The sequence below is a fragment of the Pseudochaenichthys georgianus genome, unplaced genomic scaffold (assembly GCF_902827115.2).
Source record: "Pseudochaenichthys georgianus unplaced genomic scaffold, fPseGeo1.2 scaffold_639_arrow_ctg1, whole genome shotgun sequence".
Classification (NCBI taxonomy): Eukaryota; Metazoa; Chordata; class Actinopteri; order Perciformes; family Channichthyidae; genus Pseudochaenichthys; species Pseudochaenichthys georgianus.
Window position 1 is genome coordinate 1 of NW_027263195.1, and position 10,839 is coordinate 10,839.

Sequence of the window (10,839 nt, forward strand, 5' to 3'; positions counted from 1 at the left end):
GTGTGTGTGTGTGTGTGGTGTGTGTGTGTGTGTGTGTGTGTGTGTGTGTGTGTGCAGCAGGTGTTAGTGTGTGTGTGTGTGTGTGTGTGTGTGTGTGTGTGTGTGTGTGTGTGTGTGTGTGTGTGTGTGTGTGTGTTACCCGTGAGCGGCCGTGGTCCGGTCCGCTCTCAGCACGTCGAACAGGTAGAGCTCCTTCATCAGACGGACGCTCTCCTCTGCGGACGCTCGGGGAGACGGAGCCTGCAGGACGAGACAAACCGTAAAGACACGTCCTCACGTGATTCAAACTCGTCTGCACAGCGGAGCGTTCTGTGGCTGTGAGGCTACGGGAGGATCGACTGCAGCACGCTCAGCGCACGGCGGACTGTAAGCACCACCTTGTGGAAGTAGAGGTATCCCTGCGTGAGCTCGTCAGCTCCTTCTCCGGAGAAGATCACCACGCTGTCCGACCGCTCTCTGATGTACTTCGCCACCAGGAACATCCCTGAGGACACAGACGCACACATCAGTCTCACTCCCCGAGTCAGGGTGCACGTCTGGAAGAGAGCGAGCAGACAGAAGCCTCCGAACGAGCCGTGAGAAGAAACATCGTTTAAGATCGACTGCATTGATTGGTTTAAAGCAGGGGTGTCAAACTCAAGGCCCGGGGGCCAAATCCGGCCCGCGACTTCCTTTCATGCGGCTCCGCAAGAGCTTGCAAAGAATATAATACGTTTATTATACGGTTACATGCCGCTTTACAGAAGCAGGTTGCCCGTAAACTACATGTCCCACAATGCATCTCATTTTGTGACATGCGCACTGAAGAGACTTGCAGTTATTTGCCCTGGACTTCTGCTTTCAGACGTAGTTAGTTATTACCCTATCTGATAATAATCCAATTCAGAGGCAATAATGTAATATAATATTATTTACATTATTTTATATTATATATGTATATTTAAATACTTACAACCGGCCCTTTGAGTGCAACCATAATGCTAATGTGGCCCGCGATGAAATTGAGTTTGGCACCCCTGGTTTAAAGTGAGCGAGGGCTTCACGTGACGAACAGATGCTCCGTCTCAACACAGAGGAACTCTGCTCTCACGCCACGGATTCATACTCAGAACATTACACTACAGATGACCGGATTAACAACCTTAAGGCTGTTGGGGAGCTCATGTAGTCCTCACTGAGCACACACACCTGCTGTCCTCACTGAGCACACACACCTGCTGTCCTCACTGAGCACACACACCTGCTGTCCTCACTGAGCACACACACCTGCTGTCCTCACTGAGCACACACACCTGCTGTCCTCACTGAGCACACACACCTGCTGTCCTCACTGAGCACACACACCTGCTGTCCTCACTGAGCACACACACCTGCTGTCCTCACTGAGCACACACACCTGCTGTCCTCACTGAGCACACACACCTGCTGTCCTCACTGAGCACACACACCTGCTGTCCTCACTGAGCACACACACCTGCTGTCCTCACTGAGCACACACACCTGCTGTCCTCACTGAGCACACACACCTGCTGTCCTCACTGAGCACACACACCTGCTGTCCTCACTGAGCACACACACCTGCTGTCCTCACTGAGCACACACACCTGCTGTCCTCACTGAGCCTCCCTGCTGGGTCAGCTGATGGAGGTGTTACGGTTCATCTTGTTCTGCAGCATGTGGATGATTCCCTCTGATCTAAACACGCGGCTCTGGGTAGAGGTCTTCAGATTGACGTGGCACCTCTCCCGTGGACTCAGACCCTCAGACCCTCTGACCCTGTGAGGTGAATTCTCCCTCAGTGTCTGACCTCAGAGCTCCGGCTCCCCGTGTCTCTTTGAGTCGGTGACTCCCCTACACTGCCACGAAGTGGTTTCTCCCACAATGGTCGACTCTCTGCATGAAAATAATCAGTAAGATAATCACTGCGATAAAAAACTAGATGTACGAGGAGCTGGTTTGTTGATAAGTAGGTATCTTTTTATTTGAATGTTGAGTTACCTGTAGCTCAGATTTACACGTTTTTAATAAGCAACACCTCATTTAGAGGAATAGAGGAGGCTAGCTATACGTCTGCTTTAATATATATATATATAATATATATATATTAAATCAATCAGTTGCTAAAATTGCCATGGAAAGAATATGTAAAAGTATATATAGGATTTGTTTCCCTCCCTCACGAGGTGTAGATTTAGGCATACAGAATGACAGCCATGTTCCACCTACATCTTTCTGGTTTAACACACTTTGTATTTCTTTTCTACAATGTTTCCCATCACTCTCTGTTGGGAACCTCCTGAGTGTCCTCCTCCAGCATGAGAGTAGCATGCTAACAAAGGTATCAACTGTAGCTGTGAGCATGACAGGATGTGTGATGACCCAGAAGAGCATCAGGACTGCTTGAGGCAGATGATAGCTATGTGATGAACATGATGACTCAGCCTCTGTGGAGAGAGGCATCAAGCATGCTCATTTCTGACGTGGAGCTAATCTGAAGTAAACATTGATACTGCTTTCTGTTCCTCCATCTTGTGACTGTGTGACTCCCTCTCTTGATATCAGCATGTGAAGGACACTGCTCAGGAACTAGTCTCTGTATGTGATGACTCCCTCCCTTCAGAGAGGATCACAGACACACGGATCCTGAGGCTGAAGATCAAGACGATGACGAGGGAGAGTTCTCTAACACTCACCGACGGAGGCTCGTACGGTGGTGATGTCGTACGTCTCCAGGTGGAAGATCACTTCCTCCACCGCCCGGATCCCCTCCTCCGCGCTGAAGTTCACCTCGTGGTGCTCGCTGCCGATGTGAGCGGCAACCTGAGGGAAACAGAAAGAAATGAACAATTACTAAAAACACTGCTGAGAGAGGGATTTTAGCCTTTGCAGACCATTTACATGCACTAAAACCTAAAGAACACACTACAGGAGAGGGAGCACACCAAAAAGCAGAATTGGTACTCTTTAAAAAGGCTCAATTTAAAGAGGACCTATCATGCAAAATGCACTTTTTGATGTCCTTTGTACATAAATATGTCCCCGGTTTGTCAGGGAACTCACAAAGTGTCAGAAAACAAAACCCTCTCTCTTCTCCTCCGTACCATCTCTAAAAAAAAAAATCCTATGACGTCATTGGTGACATCCAGCACACGTCCCAACCTATCGTCTCCGGCACACGTCCCAACCTATCGTCTCCAGCTCCAGCACACGTCCCAACCTATCGTCTCCGGCACACGTCCCAACCTATCGTCTCCAGCACACGTCCCAACCTATCGTCTCCGGCACACGTCCCAACCTATCGTCTCCAGCACACGTCCCAACCTATCGTCTCCAGCACACGTCCCAACCTATCGTCTCCAGCACACGTCCCAACCTATCGTCTCCGGCACACGTCCCAACCTATCGTCTCCGGCACACGTCCCAACCTATCGTCTCCAGCACACGTCCCAACCTATCGTCTCCAGCACACGTCCCAACCTATCGTCTCCAGCACACGTCCCAACCTATCGTCTCCGTATACCAAATGACGCGTCCCAACCTATTTAATCACCGCAGCGTTGAGCCGAGCTTCTCCCGGTAGAAAACTCTCTTAGCAGGGGAAAGCTGCGTGACGCTACAAAGGGGCGTGGCTAGCAGCAGCTACAAAGGGGCGTGGCTAGCAGCAATTTAAAGCTACAGTCACAGAATCAGCCTGTTTGGAACAGGGCTGCAAAAGAGGGGTTTGAGCAGTATGAGGCACTGGGTGATCTGTTTGGGATTTTAAGCAAAGAACTTCTCAGACATGTTTTGTATAGGTATGGCCCTACAATGTATGTTTCAAATATAGCATGATATGTCCACTTTAACTTGTGAACCTTTATGAAGCCTGTCTGTGTGTTCCTGACCTTTCGAGCAGCGAGGATGTCCGGACTGTCCTCTGATCCGATGGAGAAAGTCTGGATTTTATACGGCAGCGTCTCCTCTTTAGACAGCTTCATCAGAGTGGCTGCAACCAGACTGGAGTCCAGCCCACCTGTCAATCAACACACAGCTGTCAATCAACACAGAGCTGATTGTATAGCTCCTCCACCAACAGCAGTTAGCCTCCAGACAGCATCAGGGCGTCACCCAGGTAAATATGCCTTCTGCTTTAAGAAATCTAAGGGTATGATTCCACCTGACAGCAGACAGCCGATCCTCCTCTGAGCCATGAGGCGTTTCTTCACTGCGTTCTCAAACAGAGTCCTGATGTTGCTCTTCACCGTTTCCTCGTCAAAACCTGCGGAGAAACATCAGTTTTATACTAAATAACGAATTCAAAGTGCTTCCTAAATCGAACCAACGCCAGATAATATAAATAAATGGCGGTGTTGGGGGGCCTGGGACGCTTTTCTCCACCTGATGGCAGCATCCCCAGCGAGTCGCAGACGGCGTGCTCGGGCCCGTCGGTGCAGCAGTGAAACTCCTCCATCTGAACGGAGCTAACCTTCCCGTTCTGCTTCAGGTCGAACTCCTCGAAGTGTCCCGGGAGGACCGGATCGATGCTGGCAGGAGACGTCATGGCATGAGTGATCTCTGTGAGGCCTGGAGCAAAAGAACAACAGTTATCAGAACGATGTGGTATGAGCACTCTGATCTTTTTTATAAGATATATAAATTCTCTGGAGAACATGACGCCCGCATACAAGATGTCTCCGGACGTAAACAACGTCGGAGCTCCGTTTGATACTCATATCTCTGGAGGAGTCATAGTTTCTGAGGAACAGAGATATCGTTTTCCGATCACTTTAACATTTTACGATCTGCATGTTGGTTTGAGGGCAGCGCTCCCGTTACCCGGTGCAGGAGCTCAGTCCCAGCGATAATCAGAAAACAAAAACACAGTCGGTTTATTTAAATCTCATTTCGCTCCGTCATGATCGACTGCAATGTAAAACCTCTGAGTGTCTGTAACCGGTTGCTCTATCATACGTATGATTTATCTTTACTAGCATTCCCAGCGCGGTAAGCCTTTATGTTGCAATGTTTTTACTGATTGTATTTACTTGTTATTTTAAATACAATTAGTTTTCAGGGCGACGTACTGTCCGGGGACGACAGATGAAAAACAGCCTCTTGGCACTTTTACAGACGGGTGTATTAATGACACACTGACCGCGTTCCATCAAAGAATACAAAGAAAGGCCGCAGAGCCACGGTACCTTTGGCCTCCGAGCAGAGAGCCAGGAACCCGTCGTCCGTGCTCAGTTTGAAGAGCGGCCTCACTCCGTACGTGTCTCTCCCCACGAACACCTTCTTCTTCTCCGTGTCCAGCAGGATGAAGGCGAACACCCCGTCCAGCAGCGCCGCCATCTTCTTGATCCCAAAGCGGTCGTACAGGTGCAGCAGAACCTCCCCGTCCACCGCCGTCTGGGGCTCGAAGCCAAACTTCTTATTCAGCTGCAGGGACACAAGGACACAGACTTATATCACCTGTGCTGATATCTCTGTCAGCATCTCCCCGTTGTCGCACAGCCACAGGAAGGGGAACCTCTTGATGCATGTTTTAATACTTTATAGTGTGTGTTATCCGTGTTCACTACGTGTTGCTCCGTCTGACAGCTGCCGTATAAATCCCTGTTCACTTTATACTGACCGCGAGGTGGTTGTAGATCTCTCCGTTGTAGCACAGCCACAGGAAGGGGAACTTCTTGATGCGCAGCGGCTGCATGCCGTACAGCTGGTCGATCACGGCCAGCCGGTGGAACCCGAAGCAGCAGTTTGTGAAGCCGTTAACGTTCTCGAAGCGGAAAGCGTCGGGGCCGCGGTGAGCGATCCTCATGGCGCTGGTGACCTGCACCGAGAGGCACTCATCGCTGCCGAACAACGCCCAGATACCACACATCTCTGCTGGGGAGGGACAACAGGAAGAGAGGGTCTGTGAGTGAGCAGATTAAAGCCCAGATACCACACATCTCTGCTGGGGAGGGACAACAGGAAGAGAGGGTCTGTGAGTGAGCAGATTAAAGCCCAGATACCACACCTCTCTGCTGGGAGGGACAACAGGAAGAGAGGGTCTGTGAGTGAGCAGATTAAAGCCCAGATACCACACCTCTCTGCTGGGGAGGGACAACAGGAAGAGAGGGTCTGTGAGTGAGCAGATTAAAGCCCAGATACCACACCTCTCTGCTGGGGAGGGACAACAGGAAGAGAGGGTCTGTGAGTGAGCAGATTAAAGCCCAGATACCACACATCTCTGCTGGGGAGGGACAACAGGACAAACAAAACAAACACACAAAAAGACAATTCATGAAAGCAATAAAATAATGGTCGCAGCTAAAAGGATCTGAAGAGGGTCTATTAGTGAGGAGAAACATACGCATAATCTAAACATTTAAACAAATATATAAAACAGTGAAGTTTCGATGCCTCTTTTTTTAATGTAATTTTATAAAAAAGAAAAAATTGTAAATATATTTTTGTGTTTTTTGAAAACTGTTGGTGTTTTTTCAGATGTAAGTTTTTAGTTAAATGTTAAAGATGTTTTAGTTTCTTTGAATGTTTTGTGGTTTTAGAAAGAAACATTTCTGGTTCATGTTTTTTCTGGTGGAGCCAGACTGACTGCCACCCAGGGGCCAGGGGGTAGCTTGGAGTTGCTATAGCAACTCCAACAATTGGCCTAGCAACCCCATTGTTTTGTATATAATACACACACACATTCTTGCGGGGTCGTTGTAAGTTAAAGCACAAACTGCAGCCCGTCCACACGACAGCTTCAAAAACGGTTTCCAACGCCGTTGGGACGTCACCCCACTTTGAATGGGGTGACGTCACTTTTCGCCGAACTGCATTGTGGGAAGCAGAGCAGAGCTTTCCTGGCGTTTCAGGCCATAGATATATATAAACACTAGATGGCTCATGGGAGATTTTCCAGCGTAGCTGACCGGCCGCCATCTTGCTACAGTCAACAGTTACTCTGATTCGCGTTATGGTAGCTGTTGTAAGGTGAGTGATCTGCACAAAAATACTCTTAACTCGCTGAAATCTTGACTGATTTACAAACGGTTTGGGTTATTATAAACATGATTAGCATGGCTATGATACAGGATGCTTGGACATGTTGAAATTGCAGCTTTTCTTTGTGTATGTGGTTGTATTTATTAGCTGGCTAATAACAAGAGGCTGTCAGTGAGACCTAGTATTACAAAGTTCACCCAGCAACTTTACACCAGTGGGAGAGGCAGAACTGCTCTTTCTTTTCAACATAACTTAAGTTACACATGATTTCTTCCAAGTGGTTTGGCTTGTTAAAAACATCTTGCATTATGATACAGGAATTTGCTGGCTTTGTGTTTACAGAAGTACCTGACTATGCCGGACTTTTGTGCAGCCTACGGATGCTCCAATCGCCGCTGTCTGCAAACAAGAACCCGTGGGATCACCACATATGTTTATGTTTGTTTAATACCAAAGCTGAGGCTGGACGATGATTGGTTGTTGGTGTGCCATGTGTCACCGTGTGTCTTATTGGTTTTGTGTTATACTGTATTTTATTGTGTGCAGCTGGTCCTTATCTCCAAGACACATTTAAAACAAATAACCTTGACCCTTGAAGTCCCATCTCTCCCCACCTGCTCCTGCTTCCTACATCCCCTCCACACCACACCAAGTTGTTCTTCTTAATAATAATAATAATACATTTATGTTGGGGGGCCGCCTTTCATAACACCCAAGGACCCCTTACAGGGGCATAGGGGCAATATAGGGAACAATTTAAACAGTGGATTTTGTGATATATCAGCCGGGGTGAGTCAAGACAAACCACAAATGGACTACAGAAGGACACATGGTACAGTTTATATTATTCTTGGTCTTTTTTCAATAACATATTTCAAAGGTTCTGGATTTGTTTACAAATCTAGAAACTAAATACAAAACTAGGATGATATGAAGATCTCATGTCAAAAATAATTGTGATAAATTAGACAGAACTGGCCTGTCTGTGAGCACATTTTATGTTGGTTTGGTTCTTCTGATAAAGGTGTGAATATCTAAATAATATACCAACATATGCTATTGTCATTAGTTGTGTCCCTGTTCTTCAAGCTAAGGCTAAATTAACAACTCTTGGCTTACAGAGTGGTAACATGAGAGCGATTTTTTTATATAAAATATAAATGTATTTTAATTTTATAATTTATTTTAAATATTAACAATATAATAAAATAAATGGAAATATATACACCGGCAAATATTTAATATAAATACCTTGTGTGTGTGTGTGTATAGCTATTGCTTTATCTGATTAATGTTATTTTCATATGAAAGTCCATGATTATAAGTATGCAGTATCATAACTAGATCTTTGATGTTTATAAAAAACCAAACCGTTTGAAAATTGAGCAAGTTATGGTTATTTAAATAGTAAACCATAATGTTATGAACGTCGGTCTCCATTGGCCAGCAGCGCGGGTGAGTCATCTCGTGTTTATATCTATCTATGTTTCAGGCTGCAAAAGTTGAGCAATGTTCAACTTTTGAAGCTTTCAGTGGAAGCGTCAGCCAATCAAATAATATGCCAGTACAAGCTCTAGCCAATCAAACCGCTGCTTGTGTGTCAGGGGCGGGAGATTCATGTGATTGGTTGTTGGTCGAGCTTCAGACACGGTGGATGGGCCGGGGCCGCCGGGCTCATGTTGTTAGAATTCTCAGTATGAAAACCTGCAGGTCCGCTGCAACTCGGACTACTTTTAAATCCAGGCTGAAGACTTTTCTTTTTGCCGCTGCTTTTAATTGAACTAGTCACATCTTAAACTGCACTGTAACTTTTATCCATGTATTTTTTCTTTTAACGTTTATTTTTATTATCTTTTCTTTTTAATGACTGATTTTAAATGCCATTTTCTTAATGTCTTTCATTTTTTTAAAGCACTTTCAATTGCCTTGTGTTGAAAGGTGCCGTTTAAATAAACTTGCCTTGCCTATGTGAACACAGATCGAAAATGGAAAGATTTCTCACAAGTCAGCATAAACGACCGCGATCTCCAAACCGGTGTTACCGGTCAACACTGCTATGTGTGTGTGTGTGGTGGTGTGTGTGTGTGTGTGTGTGTGTGTGTGTGTGTGTGTGTGGTGTGTGTGTGTGTGTGATGGTGTGTGTGTGTGGTGTGTGTGTGCGTGTGCGTGTGGTGATGAGGTCAGTGGATCGCCGGAGCTGTATAAAAAGTGCCACCTGTGACAATCATTCAGCTTACGATACAACAAATGTGTCCAGAGCACCTTACACCAAACTCGATTCAAAATCCCACATTTTTAAGATTGCATCAACTATAACGAAATAAATAAACATCTAAAAACATGGTTATCGATCTTTCATTAAATAATACATTGTGTTTTTCAATTCGGCACCAGAACAAATATAAATGATATATAAAATAATGATAGTTGGATTCCTTTTCTTCCTCCGACTTTACAATAAATGTGAGCTGTAAACCGCACCTTTTTGAGATTGCATCAGCAATAACGAAATAAATACACATCCAGCAACGTAGTTACCGATCTCATTAAATAATACATATTTATCAATTCGGCAGAGAGAAAAGCTTAACTTTTTACCATTTCATGTTAAATAGGTTTAATTTCCCTTCCAACTGCTTTACAATAAATGTCCGCTATCCAGAGCACTGAACCCAACCTTCAAATCCGACCTTTTAAAAATGGTATTAGCTCTAACGAAAGAAATACACATCTAACAACATGGTTACAAACTCCAATTAATAAACACATTAATAATTCGGCAGAAAGAAAAAAAAACCTTCACTTATTAACATTTAAATGTCAAATAATTGTATTTCTTTCACCACATGGCCGGCGGAGATTGCACGCGAGTGATTCCTGCTAGGGTTTCTCTCTTTTTAAATGACACGTGTAAGCCGAACATTTAAATACACAATAGTAATTAAGAATTGGTCAATGGTTGTGCTCTAAATGTGTTCATACCTTTTATTAACGAGCTATTACAGAAAGTTAGCGAGCAGTTTATTTTTAACAGAATCCTTGAGTAACTAAAATAAAAACACACATTCATTAAGAATAATCCACTTACCTTGTTTTTAACTGATTTCCGTAGACTTGATGAAGGCAGTGATGGTTTATGTTCTGATGCAACTGACTCAGTGACAGTTGATATCTAAACGTCACCGGAACTACAGATCGCTCCTTCAAAATAAGAGCGGAGGATAAGATGGACCTTTATTTAGGAGTTAGAGCACCGACTGAGAGGGAAAAACAGGACAGACTCACACATCCTGTGAAGTACACGATCCGAGTACTTCTACTTTTTCTCAAGTACAAGATCTGAGAACTTCTTTTAATGAAGTACAAGATCTGAGTACTTCTACTTTTAATGAAGTACAAGTTCAGAGTACTTCTACTTTTAATGAAGTACAATATCCGAGTACTTCTACTTTTACTCAAGTACAAGATCTGAGTACTTCTAACATGGTGTTTTATTTTGAAGGCTCGGGTGAACAGAAGAGGCGGAAGTGACGTTAAATAAACTTAACCCGTGAAGCCGCAACACTGAGTGTTGTTGTATCAGCCAGGGACCTCATTCAAATACATGTTAATGATTTAGTCTTAATAACACACTGTGGTAAATACACATAGGGTAATATACTCATAATAAAACGAGGAACAACTCCCCTGGGACTATTACATATAAAGATTATAATCCATAAATAAATGTGAGAAACCGGCTCGAGATACACTTTTTGTTATATTCCATGGAATGCTCTGAACATCCCGATAGCAATGAATATCTGAAGTGCTTTGACAAGAAATCTATTAAAATATATCATCTGTAGTTCTGTAGAAAGCACG

General features: G+C 44.8%; 1 protein-coding gene across 2 annotated transcripts; it reads right to left on the minus strand.

Moving 5' to 3' along the window:
* Positions 1-135: 135 nt before the first annotated feature.
* asns (asparagine synthetase) lies at positions 136-10,153 on the minus strand. 2 transcript variants are annotated; one of them, XM_034079509.1, is made up of 9 exons: positions 10,064-10,153; positions 5,615-5,868; positions 5,181-5,418; positions 4,378-4,563; positions 4,157-4,258; positions 3,885-4,012; positions 2,694-2,820; positions 378-484; positions 136-240 (listed from the first exon to the last, which is right to left on the minus strand). In XM_034079509.1, exons 2-9 carry the CDS (start codon positions 5,861-5,863, stop codon positions 136-138), a joined length of 1,242 nt encoding a protein of 413 aa, XP_033935400.1. In that variant the 5' UTR covers positions 5,864-5,868; positions 10,064-10,153. The 2 variants fall into 2 exon arrangements, with proteins under 2 accessions (XP_033935400.1, XP_033935401.1); XM_034079510.1 differs by having other exon boundaries at positions 5,615-5,865; positions 10,064-10,150.
* Positions 10,154-10,839: the final 686 nt, after the last annotated feature.

Bases quoted from the DNA above. Each gene is read 5' to 3' on its own strand.
- asns (XM_034079509.1), bottom strand. From the start codon at position 5,863: ATGTGTGGTATCTGGGCGTTGTTCGGCAGCGATGAGTGCCTCTCGGTG. The intron at 4,013-4,156 runs GTGGAATCATAC...GTTGATTGACAG, and splicing joins GATCGGCTGTCTGCTGTCAG to GTGGGCTGGACTCCAGTCTG. The intron at 485-2,693 runs GTGAGTGTTAGA...CTGTGTCCTCAG, and splicing joins CACCGTACGAGCCTCCGTCG to GGATGTTCCTGGTGGCGAAG.